Source organism: Mugil cephalus, chromosome 16, assembly GCF_022458985.1.
Source record: "Mugil cephalus isolate CIBA_MC_2020 chromosome 16, CIBA_Mcephalus_1.1, whole genome shotgun sequence".
Taxonomy (NCBI): Eukaryota; Metazoa; Chordata; class Actinopteri; order Mugiliformes; family Mugilidae; genus Mugil; species Mugil cephalus.
Window position 1 is genome coordinate 11,067,679 of NC_061785.1, and position 25,664 is coordinate 11,093,342.

A 25,664-nucleotide genomic window follows, 5' to 3' on the forward strand; every position below is an offset into this window, starting at 1 on the left:
TAAAACAGTTTAATATTGTACTTTTCACCTCCCCCAGTCCTTATCAAAATGATTTGAGTCTTCAGGTGCTCAGTACTTAGGTTTTACTGGTGTTAAGATAAGGCATTGATAAAGTTCTCAGCACCCATTCCTGGCAAAGTTTCTAAGAAGAGTTTAGAGTCCCACTGAAGCTGAATGTCACAATGATCTAAATTGCGTCTAATTTGATGTGCTTTCCTGTTGAATCAGGATATTGTTGCAGGGCAAATGAGTGGGTTATCTGTTATGGATCCGTTTGAATTCAATCAACGGGTTGGAGAGGTTTCCAACTGCAGCGTGGGCTCTAAATGGATCACGGCCGCTCAGGACTAAGTCCCTGAAACTCTCTCAAAGTAACTCCACGAGGAATACTTTAATGGAACATCACATTATTTGATTATTTCCTAACGTGCTGTTGTTAATAATAATCCTCACCCAGCTGGTGCTCTGGGCAGGTTGAAACACATTCTAAGAACAACTTTGATCCCGGTTCAATGTTTAAAAACTTCCTCTTCTTCAAGGGAAAGCGTCCGTGTTTCCAAGCGTGTCCGCGTCTTAACTTTGTGTTTGTACAAGTATACCAAGGAAAATTGCGTTTAATTAGATGGGAAGGCACAGAGGATCAGTGGATCAGAATGCTAACGCGATTAAACTGTAAATCACATCAAGGCATAAACACCCACGCACGCTGAGGTAAATTAAACTAGCCTGAGCAAAAAGAGGAAAAGTGGCTTTAGAGGAAAAGTGTTTCCTGAAAATTTGCTGAAATATTAACTTTTTATATTTACTTTTCATATATAGGTGAAAGTAACATGAGTAAAAACAAACGCCAGAGAAATCCACCTGCTGATTTTCTTTGTTGGCTGCTGTCACCAAGTGGTGGGGAAAAAGAAATGCATCTGTATTGAAGATTTTCTTTATGAATACACATAACTGACACCTACACTAAATACCCAACTCTCATTAGTGCAAACACACAATCATGCACAGTAAAGATGAATAATTCAAAGCTCAGGGTTTAAAAGATTTCATACGTACCTGTGAAAGGCCAGAAAAACATTAAATGCTTATATTGGCCACTAGAGGGAGCCAGACACCACAGGAAAAATAATTGTTAACTTGTAAGTTTTTATATTTATGTCTTTCATTTTGGATATTATTCACCCCAACCTTTTCTTTTTAAATTTTAAATTCATTGTTGACTACCCACATTCATCCCAGAAGAGGTAATACTAATATTTAATCATCTGGGGAAGATGAACCCATTTTTATTTAACATGCACACACGCTTAAATGCGTAAACAGACTCTCGCTGTTTGTTCTTCCTTCCTCACCCTCTCTCCGGTCGTTGGCTTTACCGCCCATCGATGGTCCATTTGGCACAAACAAACACAACCAACTGTCCGCATTTGGATATATGCCTGCATGCGAGATGGTGTCGGGTGTGTGTTTGCTTGACATTTTTTTGATCAGCTTTTTAAATACTGTCTCAGGAACTGCCAAGTAAGAGTGAATTACAGTGCTTTGTGTTTGTGTGAGTTAAAAACCACCCATTTAACTTTAAAAATAATAATAAAACGTTTTAAACATAAAATTCTGTGATATGTTTTTGAACAAGTGAACCATAGGGTAAGGAGAAGACAATCGATTTTTTGTTAGCTGGTTTTGTCCTCTGGGATTTGCTACAGCTGTGGTCACATTTTATACTTCAGACTATAAAGATGGATGATGTGACAGCTCCCCAAAGCATGTTGACATCCCTGGAAACTGGCTGACGTGTAGGCCATTAACCCTCACTGGAATCCACACTAAATCACCATAACACACCATAGTTTTGCGTAGTTATTGTGACATAGTGACAGCTGGAGGTAGAATTTTCAATTCTGTAACAGTATGTTTCAAATGGACACGAGTGTAGATATTAACAGATGTAAGCCCGTTACCATCTGAGATGCCAGGCTCTACCAAACATTTGTGTCACCGAGCCCACGATTCAGTCGAGTGAAAGTGCGGGTGGGACATCATAGATACTGTGGCTCCACCACCGAATGCTATTGTGCAGGCCTTTGGTGGAAAGTGGAGACTGGTTGTCTAATATATGCAGTCTGTTGAGTAGCCGTGCACCTTCTTGTGGTTGCAGACTGAGGTGAGATTTCAACAACATGGAAGCCAAGAATAGTTGGAACATCTGTGAAATAGTTTATTCCAACTCAAACCGCTAAAGTGATGGGCCTATTGGGAACCCCAGTCTCCTAGCTGAAAACCTGACATTTGATCTATGCCACCACCACTTACTTCTCTTATTATACAACATTGCCTGCCCATATCATATCAAGTCTGTAAATGATCTTATAGGTGCCGTTTTGTCGTTTTAGTCATGTGCAATCGACCCTTTCTGCCATTTATGAGCTCGTATGGTGAGAAAAGCTCTAATTCAAGCGTAGTCCTAATGACTTTGGTTGTCGTTATGGTTGCAGGTTAACAGTTTACTTGAGGAAAGTATGTTTTCATACATGATATGAGATTACATTACACTCTGATTACTCCTCCAGGGTCAAAGACTGTGTTCATCCTACCAGAGAGCAATATTGTTTGTCCCCCATGGAAGACATGACTTGATTAACTGCGCCTTCATGGGTATGTGCACTGAGTAGTTTGCTGCAGGCGGTGGTTAGCATTAGCGGCGGTTACAACAGGAGCACAGGGACAAAAAGAAAAACGTAACCGGAATGAAAATTGCACCAGATTGGAAGGAGAACAAAGTAAACAGAAAAATAATGCAACCAACTGGCATCTTCTCCGCTGACATTTTCCCCGAGTGTGCTGTTTGCGCTTTGAGTAGATACACCAGCTCAAATAAACTGAGACACCTCCAGAGAGGTCTCCTGCAGACAGTAAACTCTTTAACCTTTCAACATCTTCCTCTTTTGTTGGAATAGTTTTAAACATCTGATCCATGTTCAGAGAAATTACCTGCTCTTAATCCCAGTCCGCGGACAGACGTGAGGCCTTTAAGGGCTAGTACATCTAATTCATAAGCTCCTCTTACAGATGGAGATAATGAAGGATTAGCACAGTGAATCCAGGCTGATGTCACCGTCTGACAGATGACTTATTACGGTGCTGTGACTGGAGTTTAGCCTGTGATTAGCCTCAGGCATAGGGTTGGTTGGAATTTTTTTGACTTTATGGAGCATTTTACTTGGAATACTTTATGTTAATGAGGTTTATGTTTGAGCATGTTTCGGGTTAAACCACTCAGGAATACCTAAAAACTGAGCAATAGATCTTCAGCGTGTAGCAGTTAGCAGAAAAACTGTTCAAAATGGTTGGACTTTGCAGGTGAGATGCCTGAATTTCTACAACATTAGCATAAGTGGCTTGCTTTTAACTTTGAAGAATAAGACTAAGAATAATACGTTTTAGTTAAATTTCCCAGTCATGCTAGCAGCTGTGGACACTAAATGCTAACATTAGCATGCTAACATGATCGCAGTAGCAACATAATGACATTAGTTAGGAAACTTTCTTCACCATGTTTGCCGTGCTAGTTGAGATGGTTGACATGCTAACATGTGGTAAGCAGCACTGCAACAGTGGGGGGAAAATTATTCCATTATGAATTAATCTCGGCTCTATTGAGATGCTAATAGGAGCAAGTGGTGATACAAACACAAGAGTTGCCACAAATGTTTAGAAACACATCTTGTTTTCTTCTTCTTCTTCTTCTTCTTTTTCTTCTTCTTCTTCAGATTCAGAGCATCAGAGGCAAGAAGAGCTAGCTTCATCCACACACTAGCAATATTTCTGTTTTCTGATTGTTCCACTCAACGTTGAGCTTATTCGCTTATTTTTTGAGCACAGCTGTGCTAGGCAGCTGTTGTCTAGTAGCCATAAAGGCTAACAGTTTATCAAGATACCAACCATCTTAATTTAGGATATCCCAAGGCTCAATGAAACAATGAGGCATTTTCTTTAACCATATTCTACATTTACAAAGAATGCTATACTGCAAAACTACAGCATATTATCAGACCATCCACGTCCACTGTTTCCGAAAACAAACAACTCGTGAACTGGGACCTCCGCTTCACACAGACTTTCTTTTGTAAACAGAAAGCCCTTTAAAAGCAACGTGAGTCACTTGTTTTGCAGGTATTTCACCACAAAGCCAATTGTTAATGGTCTCTGCTATGTAAGATATCTCAAAAGTTGTTCCATTTTAGCTGTAACAGAGCATAAATATCTGTCCCAAGTTTGATGGAAATTCTGCAATAAAAACTCTAATCTCTAAAGCCACGGTGCTAAAATCCTACCAAGAAAGAAACGAGGTTCTTGCCTTAATAGCTGCTGTAACTGCCTCTCCTGGGAAATCTGAACAGGAATATGATCTTCACCGTTATTAGTGGGAGATTAGATTTCATTACAAGATTCTTAGCCGTCGTGTGCTGGTGAGTGCTGTTTGTTTTCTGTCCACTGGATGCAGCAGCGAATGCCATTAGAGTGTATCTTCAGTCACTGCCTCTCACCCAGAGGCAAATATCTGGGCCACAAGCTGTAGAGCAGCTTTGCTGTCACACTTAAAAGGTTACGTAAATGTAACATACAGAACACAGACTGTAGGTGATATCAACAGCTTCCCTCTAGTGTCATCCTCAGGCATAATGAAAATAATTTTACTATCTTACGTGAAATATCCTCGGCCTCGTTATTCCTTATGACAAAGGAAATGTGCTGGTGATTTATTTTGGGGTGCGTGTTCATGAAATACAAGCAATATAGAAATAAAATACGCTGTTTGCTTGCATTGAGACATCCTCTCCTCTCCTCTTTGTTATTGTCTTTTTGGAGGCCGGACCTCCCTTTGCAAAACAGCCAATCGCTGCTCTCTTACAACCCAGGGAGCCAATCGCAAGCCTTCTCTGCGCTCACATGTCCATATCATGGACTACAGTCCCATCCCCTCTCCCATGTTGTTAATATTCAAAGGCTGCAGTCCACAGACATGATCTCATACCAGCACTCATCTCTCTCACACACACACTCATGTTGGAAATGCCTAATAAGACAAAAAAATAAATAAATAAAAACGTGCAGCCATCCTGAACATATGCACTGACTGGGAGGTGTAAACGAGTTGTTGTTGGTGTGATTTTATTCACAAAATGAATCATGAAACAATCATGAAGCTTTTCATGACTTTAAAGCAGACTCTTAATGCTTCCTGGAAAGTAGCTAATTGCCCTCAAGGTATGATTCTCCCATATCAGAGTATCAGTTCAATATAAATAATACAATAGTATCTCAATAATTGATTTAGTTGTGCAGGAACATTTTTTTTTTGTGATACTGCATTAATCCCAAAAGGGAAAATGATCTTTCTAAATTTTGACCCATCCATCCAGCGGTGTGTTGCAGCTTCTGAGGACCACACCCGGGGAACACCTGAAATGTGGGGTCAAAGCACCTCAGCCATGGGCATCTAAGAAAACTCAAAAGTGAAGATGTTTTCTAATATTTATTTGGTCAATATGTAGATTTTGTTGTTTTTTTTTTTTTTTTTGGATGCATTCATTACTTACTACTATAGCTCACTGTAAATGTGACTGTGAAGAAATAAATATAAAGAAGCACCGTGTGACCAAAAATCCGACTAGAAGCTCTGATAAGTGGCACCATCTGAATTTAAAGGAAGGAGATGAGCAAATGTCCATCTTGTTAAAGCCGTCCAGACATGCAAACTGTGCACAGACAATAATACATATAAAATTTGACATCAAAATAAGTAATCAGATTTATTTTGTGTGTTTATTGCTGGTTAAATAATTTGGGCTTCATGCAGATTTATTGGTTTTAACTTTTTTACTCTGATGAAATTAAATTTAGGTCAAACTGTTTGTTATTTAGCGTGTTTAGCGTATTTGTTAAGAAAAACCTACAGAGTGTGGAGAAAGGCAGCAGCATAGAGGCTGAGTGAATAAGTTTCATAACAGGAGCATCATGGCTGTGCGCTTCCTACACGCTGGGATTTGCTGGACTCCCGTCGTGTGTTTGTACTGCAGGAAACCTGTGTGAAGTCTCATCCTCCCTTTTTTCCTCCCCTTATCTCTCGACCGTAGCCAGCTGGTATTAAGCAGAGGTATCCGTCCATCCATCCCTGCTCCCTCCTTTCTTTCTTTCTGCTGTCCCAGCTGCTCCCCGTACCTTTCTCTGCCCCCTCCTTTTGAACCCCTCCCTCCCCTTTCTCCCCCTCCTCCTCCTCCTCTTCCACCACCACCTCCTCCTCCTCCTCCTATCTCAACCTCTTTTCCACTGTCATTTCCCTGCTGTTCATATGTCCCGGCGAGACGTCGCGGACCAAGCGTGCGTGTTCACAGAGGATGGCTCAAAGCTCAGGTGCAGGCGGTGGACTCTGGAAACCGGTCAACCAGGCAGCCAGACCAGTCTGTTTAACCAGACAACAGAGCTCTCTCTTGGGATAGGGGCTGGAGCTTGAGCCCCTCCTTGGACCTGGAGCTCTATTAATTGAGGACTGCCTTTATTCACGGTTCTTTAAAAACAGAGCAATTTCAGCTGAGTGCGGACAGTTTAAACGCTGAAAGGAATTTCTTTTCATCTCTCGCACTTTGAGCACAGAGCGGCGGAAGCAGCTGCCTCGTGAGTGGTGGATTTTGAGGAGGTGAAGCAGAGGAGCATGTCACGCCTCTGTCCTGCCCCAATTTGGATCTTCACATCTGCATGACATGAATAGCTGCTGAGGGAGATAAGGAACAAAAGAAATAGGGGAAATCTTTCAAAAAAAAAAAAAAAAAATGAGGAGAGGGAACTCCTTCTTGGACAATCTCCTTCTCACACACCTGTGAGGGCTTCTTCTCTGACAAAAGAGGAAACAAAAACGATAATTAGGGGCAGAGAAGAAGAAAGGGCTAACGAGGAGACTTTGGGTCGACGCTCCATCCGTCCGTCCCCGGTTCCCACCTGTGTGGATTAATTGGGCTGGAGCAGCATGGCGCATGCCGCCTCGCAGCTGAAGAAAAAGGCGGATGAGAACCTCAACGCGGCGGAGGACGAGAAGGAGAAGAAGAAGGGGAAGAAGAAACTCCGCGAAGTGAAGAAAAAGGTAGAGAAAGAGGAGGAGGGGAGGATGAGGAGTTTGGAAGGAGGGGATTTGTCTGCGGAGAGGGAAAGTGATGGAGGGGGGGATGAGAGCTGACACAGCGGACCGGAGGGGAAAGGCTTAAGACGTGTCTAGTAAAGTCTGGGAGCTTCTCTTTTGTCATGCAGCCGCCTCACACACACACACACACACACACGCACACACACGCACACACACACACTATCGCTCGTGCACGTATACACCCAGCGGAATACGAGGGGTGGTCCCAGAGGGAGTCATGAAGGGGGTGGGTGGGCGAAAAAGACAGAGAAAGATGGATGAGTGTACGGAGAAAATAAAAGACCAGCTATAGAGGACGGATTGGTATTTTAGGTGTTTCTATTAATATGTTGCTGAGTTATAAAACATTTCTAACAGACAGGAATTCACTGCGCTGATGGATAATAATAAGAATAATAATCCTTTTTTTTCGTGCTTTAATAAAACCTAATTACACATTTAGATTCATCCCTCACTGTTAAATCACTGGTTTACGTGTGTGTGTGTGTGTGTGTGGGTGAACTTCCTCCACTTCGTGTGTTCATCCCAGCCCCAGTTTGAGGTGCGAATTCAAGGGAGAAATGTGCACCAGAGCCAAAAGCGTCAGCAGTCACACCCTGCGGTTAGGTGTTGGTTGTTTGCGTGCGTTTGCATGTATATGTGTGTGTGTGTGTGTGTGTGTGTGTGCACATACGTCATTGTGCAAGGACAATGTTAAGACTCTATAAAGGTAATCAATAGGTCTGACTTGAGATCGATAATCAAGCTCAGTGCAGTGACAGCTTCATTTGGCAAATGACACACATTTCTGCTGCCGTTCAGAGGGGTTTAAATAACTTTGGTGACCCGTGTTTGTGTGTGTTTGGTTAAAAATCATTTGTGTTTGCTTCTTTGTGCACGTGTTGACATTAAGGCATGTGCACGTGTGTGTGTTTTTTCCATTGTGTTGACTAGCCTGAGGCCATCATTAGTCCCGGGGTAGCCACCTGTCAACAAGACTCAATGGCGCTGACCTCATTACCATCAAGGTCAAAATGGATAGAGAGGTGACTTCCTGTAGTCCCAAGGAGGCTGAAAAAGAAAATACAAGGACCATTGATTTCCAGTGATGTGATTAAAATTTTATTAGTTTTTCGACAGTTTCGACTGATTTACGAGTTGATGTGAAATGAAGGGAAAGGATAAACTGAAGTTCAGTTTGTAATCAAATGGAAAGGAAACATGTTTTGCGATATGATAAAAAATCTAGGTGTCCTGTTTAGACAAAATCATGTGCGAGACGCCCTCTTGTGGTCTTCACAACCTCGTGATGTGCGCATGTGAGATGTGTTTGCTGACATCACTTACCTCACTTACCAAGTTCTTAGCTTGCTAATCCATTGGGACTGGTGGCTTCTGGATGCCAAAAGACGCCATGTTTTCATGACCTCCGACTACTTTTACCACTTGAATGCCAATTATTCGTGTCTTACTTCCCGCGTCCTAATCACCCACGGTCTAAAAACATCCCAAGGGGTACTCCCATCATCCTAAATCCATTAAAGCTTGTAAAGTACAGTCATGTTTTTTGTCTACCCAGCCTCTCGAATCAACACCTTTGGCTCCTTTCCAATAACGCCAATTAAATTGACACCTTTTTAATATTTTTGAGAGCTGTTTTATTACGAAACTTAACCCACAACTCCCACACCAGTTGACTGGAAGTTCAGAACATAGAGAAGGTGAAATCAATCAAGTCCCTGCTTCCCTCCTCCACGTCTTATACCTTAAATGGTTACATGAATGTCATATTCACAATTTCCAAGAACTTTAACGTGGTAGAAAATCCAAATATTCTTGGATGTACCAAATTTTTCCAGTTTGCTTTGCATGCTTTTCGGGAAGCCCGATTGTTAAACCTTTGCACATTCTTGTGTTAATAAAACTGTTCTTAAACGTTTCTAATCTTCTGCCACTAAGATCTGGTTGGGATGTGACCTGAAAGACACCGGCAGAGAGACTTTGTATTGCGAAATTAAACACCACTGTACAGTTTTGCTTTCACTCTGATGAGCTTTGAAACTCATCGATCTGTCCTCGGATCATATATTTTAAATTCTCACAGATAACTGAAACATAATCCCCAACAACGCTCCGTGGTTTTGATTCCTTTTAAGATTTGGCTTTGTCTCAAAACTACACACCACAGTCTGACACTGATACCGATCCAAGAGCATCAGAGTGGTCTTCATTTTCCTCACCATGTTGGATTTACTGCAATGAGAAACAGGAACAGTCATCCTCTAAGCAGAGGAGGCCACAGTTTGCGCAAATGCAGCACTTAATGATGCGTAACACTCTTAATTACGTCCTTTCGTTATTGAAAAAAGAGAATCTGTGCTTTCTGTATTTTGATGATTCATAATAGCGTGAACGTGACCAGAAGAGGAGGAGGAGTGGAGGCTTGACCTTGACGGCACAAGTTGCTTCGTGATCACAGATAGACGGTTTCGCTTTTTAAGGCAACAGGTGAGGGGGACGTGTTGCTGTAGTATATAATGTGTAGGGCGACCTCAGCAGTTCCCCGGCGCTTGTAGCGTAACATTGTGGAGGGGATATCAGCTATCCTTGGCTCACTCAAGGTAAATCTATAAAGTCGTCTGCCCGCGGCCAATTCTTGGCACCAGTGCGCAAAACATATCCACTCTCTCTTTGGATCACGTCCCCTCAATTATCTTTCTTTTCCTTAGCTCGCCTCACTTTGCATCATCCCAGTTCTGTCTGTCTCGTACTATCTCTGATGAGGCTTCTTCTGTCCCTTTCAGACAAAGTAGATTAGACAGATACTGTGAGGCACACTGTCTATCTTTACGTCTTAAAGGAAAAACTCCACCATTTTGAATTTGTCTAGTATTAGTGGGATAATTGTGGAGTTGGCACCAGGACACGCTAGCGCATCTTGGAATAAAGACCGGAGGCATAAAGAAACGGCAAACGTGGATTTGCCCACAATCATCCATATACTGTGTCCTATTTACAATGATGCGTGTTGGTTTTTTAACCCACCATCGAGTTTTATTTGCTCTGGCAGAATATATCTGGCCACCCTCCAGCTCAAACAGATTGCCACCTACACTCCATTTGGGTTAGCCTTTTATTTTTTTGACAGCTTGTTTAAACCTCAGCTATGGGTTCTCTACCCTGTTGGTAGCGTATCACATCACAATGTTTCCACCTTGTGCCCAGTGAACCATATCTTGTTTAAGGCTCATTTTTGATAGGGCACTGGTTTGGTGGAGCTTGAATTGCAGAAGTAGAGCAACAAATTGATTAGCTTAGCTGACGTTCCTCCTCTTGGATGCTGCTTCGTTCTCTATCATCAACGCACATTTCTATTTGAAATTGATTTAAAGCTTGTGCATCTAGCAGCCAGTGCTGTCTACTATACGTTTATGGTTCATACCGGAACCTGAAAAACAGAAGTCACGCATTAAGAGCACCTCTGAGACCGGCGCATAAAGCATTAAAGCCATTAGCAGCACGCTCCAAAGAAGCATGTACTACAAGCCACTACGTGCTTTTAAGCTGCATGGCATGAACAAATTGTGTCTCTTGCAACTGTACAGTCAGTCAGATTGGGTTTACCAGCCAGTTGGCTGACCGGACCGACTGGTACACTGAAGCAGGGCTGATTGATTTATTCAAGAGGCGGTTTGATTGCGTGAGCGACTGAACGCTCTGCTACAGTTTTGTCCAGCTGCCTGGCCGACAGTTTGACTGATTGATTGCTAATCTTTAATGGAGTGCATTTTTTTTCCTGCCTTGGAAGCATCGTTCAGTCTGGAAGACGAGTCGTGATATTTACAGAAAGTGATATTTGTGAAAAAAATATGTGGGCTGACCTTCCAAGGCTGTGCAAGATGCTAATGTTGATTTCAGCAGAGACTCGAATTGGCATGAAGACAAAATCAGTGTCAGGAACCAAATGGGCTTCAAGGCAGAAAAGGAGTGTAATGAAAATACTCTCTCGTTGGCATCATGTTTTAATCTCATTTTGGACCCTGTGCTTTTAGTGGTGGTGCGACTCCAGGTGGCAATGGCTATACTCGACCTCTGCTCTGTCCTTGGACTAAGACGCTATTATAAAGAAAGTAACAAAGCCTAGCATACATATAAACAATATAATCTGTACACTGGTTGGTAATGTAGGGGGTCACACATTATTTATTCATAAGTCAATATCAAACATGTAAAAAAAAATACCTCTGCACACATTCAAGTAGTTCTGCAACCAATCAAAGCTATTTTGCTGTGAACAAATTCAACTCCATGTCATGATGTTTTTTTACTCTTTTGTCCATCACCACATAAAGCCCATCCAAATTATCTTCCCCCAGGGTCCCCACCAGAGACATTCAACTCTATTGGGTGGTTTAAGTTAGGGCTTTCAAGCTATTGGTTTATGACTGATGCTGCATGCATGAAAAGAGTCCAAATTTGGTGACATTTTCAGAAATAGTGGAGGTGGATGGTATTGTAAAATATCGTATTTTTGTTGTAATATGTCTGAGGAACACCTTTTTATTACAACCGTTTCTTTCCTTACATAATCTTACCCAGTCATAGACTCTAACAAAAATGGACGACGTGTCTCCACTTCCTCCCAGTTTGAAGCAGGAGTCTGTCCAATAGGTCCAAGTGTGGAGAGGGGGTGTGGCTTATGACCTATACTGCAGTCAGCCACTAGGGGGAGCGCCACATGGTTTGGCTTCACTTTAGAAGAACTGCATGGAGTCCACTTTTTTTTTTTTTTCACTCTATGTATCCAGCTGTTAGCTCATACTGTTAGCCTTGGTGGCTTCTGGACAGGGGACAGTTGCTTAGCAGCGATGTTCTCACAACTTACAGGTGATGTTACCACTTGAACACCATGTGTTTCGCTCATACCAGCAAATATTAGCATGCTAGCATGATAAGAGGGATGATGCTAAACACAAAAACAGTATACTGGCTAAATATCATCATGTTAGCATTGTGAAGAATGAATGCTGATGTACGGCGCCGTGGGGGTTGGGAAAAAGATGTTTCACTGAATAAATCTGAATTAATTGGAAAATAAGACATGAAGTGTGATCGGATGAAAACCAACAAAGGTCTTTGGCAGGGACGAGCGAGATGTCTATTATTTTGAAGTGAGATGAGAATTAGCAAAGGGAGGAGGGTGGGGTGGAAACACTGGCTCTTTTGAGGTTTATTTTTGGGTAGGACTCGATTCTGGCTTTTTTCATCTTTCAGCCTCCTCTCCTCCGCTCTGCTCTCCCCCTCTCTTCTCTCTTTATCTTTCTCCCTGCCTCCCTCCCTGTATGTCTGTCAGCTGGCAGAAGGCTGTATTGTTCTGCCACACTTCTGGCACCCGAGGGGGGTGGAAGCAGGGTACACGCACACATATAGAGGTCCCCTGTGACCAGGCATTGTACCGCATTAATCCCTCGATACTTATTTAAGCCAAGATTCATTTTTGAAGCCTACAAATTCTTCCTGCTCTACGACCCGCCTGTCTTTATCTCTTTGTCTTACACTCCATTACACCTACTGCCCATAAAAATATGCAGTCATTGCATTTCTCTTTGTCTGCACACAGACATGTTACATTTACTGATTGTATATATTTGCAGGGTGATATTTTCAATTTGCTGGAAATTTAATTTAAAAGTCTTAATTTTTGTGAAAATCTTTGAAAAAAAATGATTCATTGATTAATGATTTTAATAGTTTTTCAAACAAATATAGATAGATAGATCTTTATTGTCATTGTCACGAGTACAACGAAATTAAAAGTGCCATCAGCCAGTGCATATGCATAATAATAAAAATAAAAAGACAAATAAAAAAATAAATAAATAAACAAACAAAACTAATAAATAAGAATAGCCACATTCTCACACATCACATCATTCATATTGATTGAGGGTTGTTTTGATTGCATTGAGTTTTGTTATTGCTGTTGGGTAAAAACTGTCTCTGAGACGGTTAGTTCTTGTTCTTATTGCTCTGTATCGTCTGCCTGAAGGCAGCAATGCAAACAGAGAGTGTCCGAAATATAAAAACAAATATAAATAGAAAAACAAATATGAATATCTTTCTCCAGTTTCAGCCTCTCACATGCAAATATTTGAGGATTTTTATTCATCTTCTACATTAGGACTCTCTGTCTTTGTTTTTTATGACAGTTAATCAAAAAAGTCCTGTCAGTGGGGGCTCTCGGGTAATTTGGTGGCCATTTGTCACTCTTGCATTCAATCAATCAATCAATCAATCAATCAATCAATCAATCAATCAATCAATCAATCAGTCAGTCAGTCAGTCAGTCAGTCAGTCAGTCAGTCTCCTAAAGGCCTTTGGATAAACTCTGAATAAATCACAAAGATGTTCAGAGCTACTGTGATTAGCTGATGATATTAGTGGATTCACTGAATTATTAGCAACTATGTTCAAAATTTCATGACTTTTTAAATCAAAATACCAAGAAAAAAAAAGAAATAAAAAGATTGTTATCTGGGTGCATGAACTTGAGAAACTAAGATGTTTGTTTCTCACTGTTTTTAGTTATTCATTGGATAAAAAACATATTTAAAGGTGTTTAGCGTCTTTGTAAGTTTGTAAGTTTCAGTGAAGAGTGCCCTCAGACGTCGGATATTACATGCTGGACTGGTTGGGTTCAAATGGGTTCATTTTTTAAATGTCTGCCCAGTTAAGTATCGGCACTTTTGTTTGGACCTGCAATTTGAATTTGTGCTGCCTACTTCTCGTAATTTGGGATTACCGTAACCTGTGAAAGCACTGAAAATGGCATAATGGCTTAATTATGCATAACTTTATATGCTCATCAAATTTAAACAGGCTCAGTCTAGAGATCAAAACGATCACATTTTTTTTGGGTACCAGGCAGATTATTTTAAAGTTGGACATGTTAACATGGAGGTTTGAGTCTTTTTCCGGAGCCACCTTCATGTGGACATACAAGGAACTGCGGTTCTTGGTACTTAATGTCGGCTACATTTTTCACCCACAGAGAGTGACAGCCATTGACTGTATATAAGATGGACAAACCCATCATTATGTCACCCACTGGATTCTGAACCTTGAAAATGAAGCCCAAAGTGGGCGGACCCACGGTTGCCATGTTGTATGAGCTTTACTCCGCCCACACATGGATATTCTAAATATGGACATTGGGGGTTGTGTCGGATGATGAGACCGACCCAACTCTCCGCTTTAATTATGTAGAATTTTAAACCTATATAAGAAAAATAAACAAATGAGTTTTTAAAATAATACACTTCATGAATAGTGAAATAAACTATTGAGAGATTTTTGTACCAGGCTGTAAATATGTTTAATAATGCTGTAAAGTTGGGCTTTTTAATATGGAGGTCAATGGGGATTTGCTCCCTTTTGGAGCCTCAAGTGGCCACTCGATGAACTGCAGTTTTTTTGCAGTCATCACTCAGACCCAGAGGTTTCCACTTGGTGCCACAGAGTGATGACTTTGTCTCTGGAAGAAATCTCTGTTGCGCCTCAAAAACCCTGTGTTTGTGAGCGCCCCCTTGTGATGACGGAGGGTGCAGCAGACACCCTGCGCCAAGTTCAGTTTAATTATTTCACAAATAAAATTAACTGATAGATTTTTATTACACAGGGGTTCTTGCAGAATCAATCACTGGGCCCAGTAGTAGCCCAGGGATCGGTATTTGACAACCAGTTAGTGTGTTTGTGCTGAGAACTGCAGAATATTGAGCCTACTGCTGCTGGAAACAACGGTGATGTGTGCTGATGGTGAACGACATAGAAAAACGTTTTAGCATGAAGCCAAAAGAATTCACTAAAATGCATAAAAAACTGCTCAGTAGACTTGAGGAAAACTGCAGAGTCTGGCCATAATTTGACCTAAAAAATTATTGACCAGTGCAGCTTCAGGACTGTTAACTGTGCAAAATAGACCTTTTTCACGCGGCCGCCGGCTCAGACATTTATCATCACTTTCTTTGCGTTTGACAGCAGGAGATGCAAACTAACAGATAAAAACACGAAAGATCTATGATCATCAGGAAACCTGTCAACATCAAACTTCCTCTACTCTTTTCGCGAACCGCTCACAGAAACGCAGTGTAATCTAATTTCTTCATGCTCATCACAAAATGTCAGGCTAAAAAAAAACAAAAAAAAACAAACACATTTATTTCTGTCATCAGAGGAATGCGAAGCCATTTAAGAGTTTTTAAAAAGGCAGGAAAGGACTAACACATGGGCACCCGAGAGGTGGGGCGCATCATAAGCCGACTGCGTACGCTCTGACCGCACTCCGCAAAGATGACAAACTCAGGCACGACTAACCTAACTGAGGAGAAAGCATTATGAATTATAGAGAGCCTCCATTACAGACGAGAGGAGACAGACGACGGAGTAGAGATGTGAGAGGAAAGCTAGGGTATGAAGGGGGGGATCGAACCGTTAGATTTGTGCTGTTTAAGATAATAAAGGCAGCATGTTTTATGCCACCCTCGTGGCACCAGGGTGTAATGTTCCCTGCAACATGGCTGTAGAGTGGGTTGCTGGGTCGATGGATTGCTGCAGAGCCTACTAAGCATTGTGATTGGTGGACTAGGAAGACAAGGAGGGGTTGTTGAAGATGCGGGGGAGAGGTAACGCATCCCCAACATACTGCAAAAAAGAGATATGAAGAAGCAAAAAAAAAAAAAAAAAAAAGGACTGGATCAAATTAAGGGGAATTAGAGAAAGAATACTGAGAGGGGTTCAGTCAGATCGAGGGGAGCGATTGGTGAAGTGGAAGGGCTGACTAGTGGCAGGAAGAAAATTGGAAACTGGAGAGTGGGCAGATAGAGAGAGTGACAGAGAAGATGAGGATGTTGTTAGTTAGGCCTTTCATCCTCCGCTTCCCCGCAGCCCTGTTCTTTCCTCTGCAGTGGAAGATCGACACTAAGAACTGGGACAGTTCATTCATTTATTCAGTGCACTCACACACACACACACACACTCGCATTTCAGCAGATTTAACCCGTCCTACCTTTTTTTCATTTCACTGAACGCACTAGTCTATTCAGCACAAGACATCACAACACAGTACTGAAACAATCTAACAAAAAACGCGTGCAGCTTTTGTCGACGTTGGCGTTTGTCCTGCAGCCAGACTCTTTGCAGATGTATTTTGTCATTTTTGCGCCTTAAGTTTCTGCTAAATTTACCGTAAATTATGTCCATGAGCTGTCCATGTGACATTATCAACCAATGCTTCTTTCAGTAAAGGTTTGGATTAATAATTTGATTAATGATTTTCCAGGGATTAAGGGTTTGGTTGCGTCAAGTTTTATTCAACACATCATTCTTGTCATCAACATGTGTTAAGCGTATTGAGCTTTGAGCCTTCATCAAACAGGAGTTTCCCCTCAAAACACAGTTGCTAATAGACCTCTTGTTTTATACTGCTGAGAAATGTCAGGACTGTGAAAAGAGTTGCAGTCACAGTATAGAGGTGGATGGAGGGATTATTGGATTATTTGATGCTATTTGATGTTTATGGTCATGTGCGCGCTCTCAGCGGGTGAGGTGTTGATCTATGGCGCGAGTCCAGCCGAGAGTCACGACTCGGCCTTCCGCCATCCGACATTTTGAAGGTGAGACACGCACTTCACCAGGCCGTCTCTTTACATTCAAGTCTGTGTGTCAGAAAAGACAGAAAGAGAGAGATAAGTCCTGTCTTGGTGTGGTGCAGCCAGACCCCAGTGGGAGTTTAGAAGAAGAAGAAAAAAATGTCAGCACACATAGAAAGTCCTACAACTACTCAAAAACTGTTTTTTTTATGCTGTATATATATATAAAAAAAACATATAACAACATCCTTCACTCACCTTTATACCTTCTAACAAAGTTTAAATCCACTTATCAGGAACTCCTGTGGGCGTATCGTAACGGCACTAAGCTTCTCAACTCTCACTGAGTTCACTTTTCATAGTGTTGACATGTGCTTTTCAGTGAGACAATAGCCGAATAGAAGACGTTTCGACTCTGGAGGCCGAGGTAGCTTGGTACAGAATCGTCTTATTTTATAGAAAACTGACTCTGCCTCTAAACCCTGCAGCAGCCGGACAGGAGCAGGGAGGCGATGAGTGCGGCCGTCGCCCACATCCGCCCATTGAGCAGTGAATTATTTTTTACTGTGACTCATCGCTTAGTGAAGGTGCAGAAAAGACCAAAGCTGTTGAGGCTACGCCGTGAAGGTGTGTGGAATTTAATTTGGTTTACTTTTTAAAATCTCACAGGGATACTATGTTTAAAGATTGTACACTAGTCAGGCATAACATTATGACCACCTTCCTAATATTGCAGGAAGTTGTGACTCATCACAGAATGGACATGGGTCTTCTGAGGAGGGGAGGGGCCTCTGTGGATCATCCCACAGATGGGATGAGATGAGCTTGGGATCTGGTGAATTTTGGAGGCCAGGTCAACACCTTGTGCTGTTTTTCATGTTCTTCCTGCTGGGGAGTGTCTGTATTTAGCTATTTGGTTGGGGTGGTCTGGTCTAAGTTGGTGCTACATGTCCAAATAACATCCACACGAATTCCAGGTCCAAACGTTTACCAGCACAACATTGTATTGTCAGAAGATGTTGGTCAATGTTATTCACTTCTCCTGTCATAATGTCATGCTTGATCATTGTATTTTGCCAATGCAATCCGTATTTTGAGGCCTGTGGAAGATTCAGAGTCTTGTTCTGACACGTTGGAGTGTTTGTGATGCTCAGACTAACTGACAGATGATTTTCCAAATGATCCTTCTACACTTATTTTTCATCAGTTTATTGGATGCTAGTGGGTGTCACGTAGCCAGATGGTTGGTACAACCATTGTCAGTCTAACTAAATTCTAATGTCCGATCCTAATAGTGCTGCTGTTAATGCAGACGTGTCTGACTAAACTTTGACCTTGTGCCTCGTCTGTCTTCTCGTGCCCATGCGTGTCATCCAGGGCTGACAAAAAAAAGGAAGAATTAAAGAATGTAGAGTGTTAAAATAGCAGCCACGGCTCAGTGTCTGGTTGGAGGCAGTGAGCCCTGAGAGTCAGCAGAGAGAGGATGCTGCTATGCTGATGTCGTACGTACAACTAAAGTGCTCCATTGATTTACTGAGCACTCCCTTAATTAGCTTTGGACTCTATGGATGAACCGCGGAGCTAAAGGCTCATACACTGCTGCCCCTGTTGTCTTTGTTGATGTCATTGTTAAAAAATCAGAAGTTTTGTGAAGACGTTGTTGGTGCGCAGATGTTGAATTTCACTGAATCAGCTGGCTTTTCTGTAGTTCCACCCTGAGGTTGACATTTTGGGCTTAAAGTGGGGCTACGGATTCAGGAATTTGTTGTTCCCAGAGGATAAATTATGACATTTTTATTGTACTTTAGTTTATAACTAACTACACTCTCTGTTTAGCCCCAGCTAGGTTTTTGTAAGCTAATTTGCTAAGGTTAGCACCGTAGCTGACGTGCACTTCCCCAGAAATGTAACTACACGCCGTGTAAGCTGTGACTGGTCCGCTTGGTAGTAGTGAGTTTCCGCTTTAGTATTTCTGGCTGCTTCTACATCTTCGCAATTTCCAAATTGATTGTTTTGAATCAATATGGATGGAACACACAGAGGAAAGGTTAATGAGGAAGTTCGGAGACGCAAACATTTGTGTGACTCGTCCTCGGCACAGTTTCGGCAAAAGTTTCAGACGCCGTTGTTGAAAGTGAAGCAGGAGGTAGAAACAAAAATTAACCAGGCTGTCAAGAAAAGACACAGCGCCGACTAGTGTTTGGGTGGAGTTTTTACAGAGTGAGTCAAACTGACGAGTGCATAAGTGTTAAAGACTCGCACCTTTGTAGGCTAGGTGCGTAATTTACACCGTCCATGTCCTGCACTTACGTACTTTAAATGAGCATTTAGTCTGTTCTGGGGCTGTCCTGATCGGTAGCAGGAGATCAGTATCGGGCCCAATCCATTTCCTTTTTTTTTTTTTGCTTATTATGTCTTTACAGTATGTCATGTTATACTCAAATATCAATATATTTTTTTATCAATCTGTCTTTCTAATGAGTATCATAATGTAGCAGATGCTGTGAATGCGTTGATGGGGAAGTCTGGCTGTTTACACTCACTGCTCCTCCCTGATGGCCTGATGGTGCATTGTGTGTCGCGCATGCTTTCAGTCGAGGGCAGATGTTAATTTATTCATGACCAGTGCTCTGTCTCTGTCAGAGGAGATTAGCAGGAAGCTGGCGTACAGTAGTGGCAGATGCTTCCCTTTGCATGTTTTCCTTCTTTTTGGACCTCGACTTGTTTTGTCTTAATTAGCAGCACAGTGAAACTGAGTATTCGGTTTTGACACGTTAATCTATGCAGCTGAGACGGGGTCCCGACGGGATCGATGTCTGTCTCGAGGTGTTTCTGTCTGATTCCCCGTGTCCCAGTCTGGACCGACCAGTGGGTCCACCTACCTCTCAGTCAGCATACGCACATCAGCAGAGTGTAATCCAGAAGCAGAGCAACATCACCCGCTGCGCTGAACATGCCTCCCAGCTATTCGTAAGGCAACCTAAAGAGGGACATGGCTTCCTGATGCGTGGTGCATGTGCCTGCAGTTCTTAAAATGCCACTAAAATATATATATATATATACAAACAATTTGTGATTCAGCATTTGAAATATGCACAAAATGTTACGAAGTGTCTCACTTTCGGCCGGCTGCAGTGAAAAGCGAAAGAAATGACAGAGAGGGAAAAAAGAGGAGTTGAAGAGTTGCTGTGTTTTTATCCTCCTCCATCGGTATCTCAAGTGCTGGGAGAATACAGAGACTGCAGTAGCCCGGCAGCCAATCAGATCGCAGCGCTCGACAGCCAGTCAGAGGCAGCACAACACACATGCACACACACGCACACACAAGGACAGGTTGTGTTTATCTTTCTGTTCTGTGTTGATTTCATAAAATATACAATCACGTATAGGAAAGAATGCAGGAAGGAATACATTTATTCTTATGTAGCCTTTCCTCAGAATATAACACTGAACATTTTTTTTGACAATTTAAATATGTTTTATGCTTTAATTCAAAGCAATCTGAAGCCATTTATTTTTTATTTAATTTTAGGATGTCACATTTACTCCATGTACATGACTGTTTTTGCCTCCTGCTGCAGTTGATGCAGTACCACGCAGTGACCACTAGGGTCTGATGTAGGACCTGGACATTAATAATCAGGTCATTTCAGACCTCTGTGTGTGTCTTCGTCCACCTACATGCGTGTAGCTACGTCACAACTGGTCTGTTTGTTCTGTCCATTTCTCTCTCACAAACACACTCATTCAATTTTTTATTTATTTATGTTTTATTCCATAAAGGAGAAGCAGTGATTTGCTAATTAGCTGAATCATTAATAATTTTAATAATTGATCAGCTTGTCAAATGTTGATTTCCTATGATTAAATGTCACTAGAGTGAATATCTCAAGGCAAAAGACATTAAGAAAAATGTCTGAATGTCACCATTTTACTTCTTCTTTTTTCCATTTCATAATAAAATCAATGAAATACTAATGAAGTTCTTGCTAGTTGCAGATTAATTCTATAATCATTCCTAGAAACACTGTGTGGATTCGTGTAGAAAAGCAAAAGAAAAGAAGCAGGAACCAAACACAAGCATCTCTCTGTAAAATACATCTTAACCTGAAGATATACAATTAAATAAATATCTAAACAATTAATCTGTCCAGCTTGTCGGTGCAAGATTGTGTGTTTTTTTAATAACTCTATGCTGCACACATATTTCACTTAGGTAGCAAATATATATATGTCGAGGTTCAAGACCGAACAGCTGCGCAGGTTCTTTACACATCGCCTGTTTCGTAGTGACATTCCCTCTAATGTTTTCCTGATGGGGGGACCCACCACTCGTTTGTAGCGTCTAATGTGACACTCGGGGAAAGTCCCGCCACATTCCGACCGTGCAGGTTAATGTAATTGTCGGGCGATAATAGTTTTCATCCCACTGCACGAAATGAACCCACGGAATTTGGCCTCAGTTGCCATGGCAACCCCATTCTCTCTCTACCTCTCTGCCCCCTCCCTTTGCGGATGTCATAAAACACCAAAGACGGATCGTTAAACTCCGTGTGTGTGTGTGTGTGTGTGTGTGGGAGGGGGGGTATTGAGTGTGCGCGTCTCAATCTGAGTCCCGATGTTGTTCCAGCGTCCTTCCTTCCAGCAGTGACAAAAGAGTCAAATATCTCTGCTTTTCTCCCGCACACGACACAGCTACTCGCTCCATCAGCGAAAAATGGTGGTTTTAGTTAAACTGTGACATGTCTGCTGTTGTGTCGTGGTCAGTGAAGCATCTTGAAAGTTTTTGAGAGGCTGAAAACTACCGGCGACGAAGGCCAGCTCTGATATGTCTGGACCAAAAAGTTGCACTTGAACACAACTAGAAGACGAAGGCAACATTTTTTGAGGCCATTTAAACTTTAATCATAGCTAAATACTTTTTTATACTATATATCTACTATACTACTACTACTATATATCTTTTTTCTTTTTTTAAAGTTGCCATTGCAATTTATTCTTTTGATTCATTTCCATTTATCTCTTGACTTATTGCTTAATTATTGATTTCGGTGACGTTTTTATTCTGTATTTTTTTTCTCTTTCACTAATTAATTTGTTGTTTTATTCTGATAAGTTACATTTAATTTTGTGTATTTATTTTAATGGTGAGGGTTTCTAACCTCTCCTGCACTGATTCATTGCAGCTTATCATATATTATCTATTGTATATTTTCTCTCGTTTATGTGATATACTTTTTATCTGTAATGTTTTATTAAAGTGCAAACAATAATAAACAAATAAACAAACAATAAGCAGATGCAGTAGGGACAGAGACGTCTGATCCTGATGGGAAGCACACAACTTATCAATGCACGTGTCGCCTTAAAAGTGAATGCAAACTTCAGACATTATAATTATCTGAGTATTTTCTGGTCTTCTCCCGTTTTTCGCTTATCCGGTTTATCAGCAGCTAAAGCGGATCCATGTCGGCCTCAGTAGTTGGCTGATGGGAGCGAGCAGCACTGTCTGTTAGCTTCCCTTCTGCTAATATTGCAGCGTGCGTCTGGGATTTCACCTGGGGACTGAACAGGCTCTCGGCCAATTGAGGGGAAACTAATATGTAGTGTGAGGCCTCGTGATTGGCTCAGCAGCGATAGGGGCGGGTCCCACTGTGAGCTGAATGAGTGAAGTGATAACTGAAAGAGAAAGAACGTCTTCTGCCTCAATTATCTCTTTAATAAAAATAAAATATATATATAAAAAATGTCTAATCAACCAAAGATTTTACAATCTGTGGAAGGAAAGACATGCACGAGATCACCAGACTACATATCTGTGGAAGAAGTTTTTTGCTGCAGTTCCTATTTTTGCGCGGCCACAGGCCTGATCTTCATTATCATGGTTTTTAGGGAGTAATCCAGCCCTTTAAAGCTGTTCCACTGCACACCAGCTGCGTGTGGCGAAGGCCCCCAGGTGTAGATGCCGTTGGGGTTGGCGCCAAAGCAAGCTTGATACCAGAATGCTCCGTAGGCCAGCCTGGCGCAGTTCGAATTGTGCGTGTCTTGATCCCTGTCGGTGGTAGTGAATTTCTGTCCATTGTGAAGACTTAGGGAATCTCCTAAAAGAAAATAGAGACGAAGGCTGATCGACGCAAGTCTTAAAAGCACCGGGCGTTTTAGTCAGACTGAAGGTAGATTTTAAACACGTTTAAAAGATAGAAGAATATTCCCACCTGCTGCTCCCCTTACGAACGTTCCCAGGTTCAGCCTGTATCCCTCTGACTCTGGACCAACGGCGAAGGAAGAGTAGAGAGCGAAGACTTTCTGACCCTCAAAGTCTTCCATGTCCACCCTCAGCTCGTAGGCCTTGGCCTGAGTCAGCAGGTGCATCGTCTCCAGGCCTGAAAGATGAACAGTCGAACGTAGTTTAACTATATTTTCTTAACTGGATGTGTTTCTTAGGAACCTAAACTACCTTTCTTTGATTGTTAATCAAACGCATTATGGTTCATATCCTTCACCAGAAATGCGTCGGTGTGATAAAGTCGTTCTATACACTACGAGTCAAAAGTTTGGACGCAGTTGGAAGCAGCTGGAAGTTCTGATTTATTATTATTTTTTTTTAATATTTAGTACACAAAAAGATCAGCCGCTGATAGGAACTGTGACCTCAAACCTGTCAAAATAGTAAATTAGCGCATTTAAATTGCGTGTCTAATCCTATGATGCAGACAGATTGACTGAAATTTAAATAACTGCAGAAGGATGACTTTAAACTTGTGTTTTTGTCAATATTTGGTCGTTTACGCGTCGTTTCTGTCGTACCCAGCCAGTACTCTCCAGCAGCGCTGCCGAATCCAGCTTTGTAGTGATCCCACTTCATGAAGAAGTTCACCGTGCCGTCCTGTCTTCTCTGAATGACCTGTTTTTGAAAGTGCAAGAAGAGTAAGTCTTCACTGATTGTGGAGCGTTTTATTGTCTTTCTGCTCTTTGTTTTAGTTCTGATTTCTCAACAACCTGCTCCAGACAAAGTGGGTCATTTAGCAGCTTGAGAGCCAGGAGACCTAATCATAATAATAATTTAAAAAAAATAATATCTAAAAACTGTCCTCACCGTCCACTTTTCTCTGGAATCATCGATGTCGTCTTTGCTCATGTCGCAGTAAACCTGCACTGGAGATGTGGGGCCCGCCGGGTAGATGGTGTACACTCCGTCTTGGCCTGAGCCGGCTTTGTAAATGTCACTACAGTCGGTGGGCAGAGGTGACTGATAAGCCGCTACTGGGAGCAGGACTGCTAACACGACTCTGAACTACAGCGAAAACAAAAATCAAATTTGTTACGGTGTGGACACAACAACCCAACACCAACGAACTTAAACGTGATGTTGATCATAGTGTGGACATTACAGCCTGACTTCAGGGTTCTGTGAGGCAGCGTCTGGCTAAATTACAGAAAATATTAAAATATGTAAATAATAAATTGAATTTAAAATCTGAAGCTAATCAGTAATAAGGGTTACATCTAAAAGTGATCAATACATCTGAGATTTTTTTCCAAATAAATTATTTTGTAAAAAGTGTAATATAAGTTTTAAAAAGTTTTTTTGTTTTAAGTTTTAAAAAGATAGATTTATGATTATAATTAACGCATTAAAATAGAAGTATCCTGTAATGTGCAACATCATCATGCAGTTGTTTTGGTAACGTATGATAAAATTGTTACATACCATCATCCTTTAATCCACACTGTAAATATCCTTAAAAAAAAAAAAGGAAGCAAAGACATATTTGAGCTTTCAAGAAAGGGTAAAAAAAAAAAAGCAGTTCAGGAGTTGAGTCGTGCATAAACTTACCTCTTAGAAATGTGCTCACAAGACCTTGCGAGCCTTTTATAGTGGTTCACCGTTGGCTGTTGCATCACCCAGTACTTTCCGTGTTTTCCACCGTGCAATAAGTAACACTGTGTTTCTTTTCTCCCAGTTTGTCGGTGTTAGCACATTGAAATACACCAGTGGTGCTCAAACTGTATTTTCTTCTCTTTTGACGTTATGATGTAATTTTAAAGAAACTAAGCTCTTTTTCTTGAAAAACCTCTAAAACATTTTTCGTTTGACTGTTTGGTTTCAGCTGTTTGCTTTCAGCGGCCTGTCACATCACTTAAAATCAATAATGTGCTGGACTTTATTTGACTCACAACTATTCAAAGACCGAGTTGGTCGATGGCCAGCAGCAGCAAATGACTAATTTTCTGTTATCGTGGTTTAGCTACAACCCTGTGACGCTGCTGTGGCTGATGTCACAACATCATTAGCAATCAGTGATTCTGGTCACTTGATGAATCTAAAGTCCCTCCGTCTCCCTGACGAGCCAATAACGAGGTAAATACGTGGCTCCCGGGCTGATAAATTCTCAGCTGTGTGTCAGTTTATCCAAGTTTTGTTATTTTCTACTGTGCAATTGTAAAGACAGAAAACCAAAACAGTGAGCTCATTTCCTCTACAAAGTGTATCCGTAACACTGTAACTATAGCGATAATCCTCTCTGGTGGCTAGCCTGGTCCTGACCAGTGCTAAAAGATGTGTATCTGTGGGTCTATGAGAGACTCAAAAGCCATTCATGTGATGCTGTGGAGGTTGGGGTCGATGGATGGGTTAAAAAAACAGATAAGCTTTTGTTTAATTCACAGTCTGCATGGTTTCTCTTAACCATAACTTTAGGCATTTTCTAACTTTGACCACATGATTATAATCATAACTAAGTCAAAACGCAGTAATTCACTTCACAAAGTCACACATTAGCTCAAACTAATTTCTTTTTAGCACTGACAAAATTTAGATTTTTGTTGTTGTTGTTGTTGTT

The 25,664-nt window shown here is 41.4% G+C and overlaps 2 protein-coding genes across 48 annotated transcripts in view; one reads left to right on the forward strand and one right to left on the reverse strand.

The window, feature by feature from the left end:
- LOC125022127 (ankyrin-3-like) overlaps positions 1 to 25,664 on the forward strand; it is a 149,821-nt gene that overhangs the window by 36,738 nt on the left and 87,419 nt on the right. For 20 of the 47 annotated variants that reach the window (XM_047608463.1, XM_047608451.1, XM_047608458.1 and 17 more), the window contains exon 1: positions 6,282 to 7,138. The exons of 2 other annotated variants lie outside the window; for them this stretch is intronic. In XM_047608463.1, coding sequence (XP_047464419.1) covers positions 7,025 to 7,138 — 114 coding nt within the window. In that variant the 5' untranslated portion in view covers positions 6,282 to 7,024. Of the gene's footprint in view, positions 1 to 5,903; positions 7,139 to 25,664 lie in introns of those variants that run through there. 25 more of the 47 variants (XM_047608444.1, XM_047608448.1, XM_047608449.1 and 22 more) reach the window with 9 other exon arrangements.
- Positions 22,054 to 24,669, reverse strand: LOC125022134 (microfibril-associated glycoprotein 4-like). The gene is made up of 6 exons (XM_047608500.1): positions 24,533 to 24,669; positions 23,918 to 24,115; positions 23,629 to 23,725; positions 23,037 to 23,204; positions 22,543 to 22,922; positions 22,054 to 22,244 (listed from the first exon to the last, which is right to left on the reverse strand). The coding sequence occupies exons 1-5, from the start codon at positions 24,536 to 24,538 to the stop codon at positions 22,666 to 22,668; spliced, it is 726 nt and encodes a 241-aa protein (XP_047464456.1). The 5' UTR covers positions 24,539 to 24,669; the 3' UTR covers positions 22,054 to 22,244; positions 22,543 to 22,665.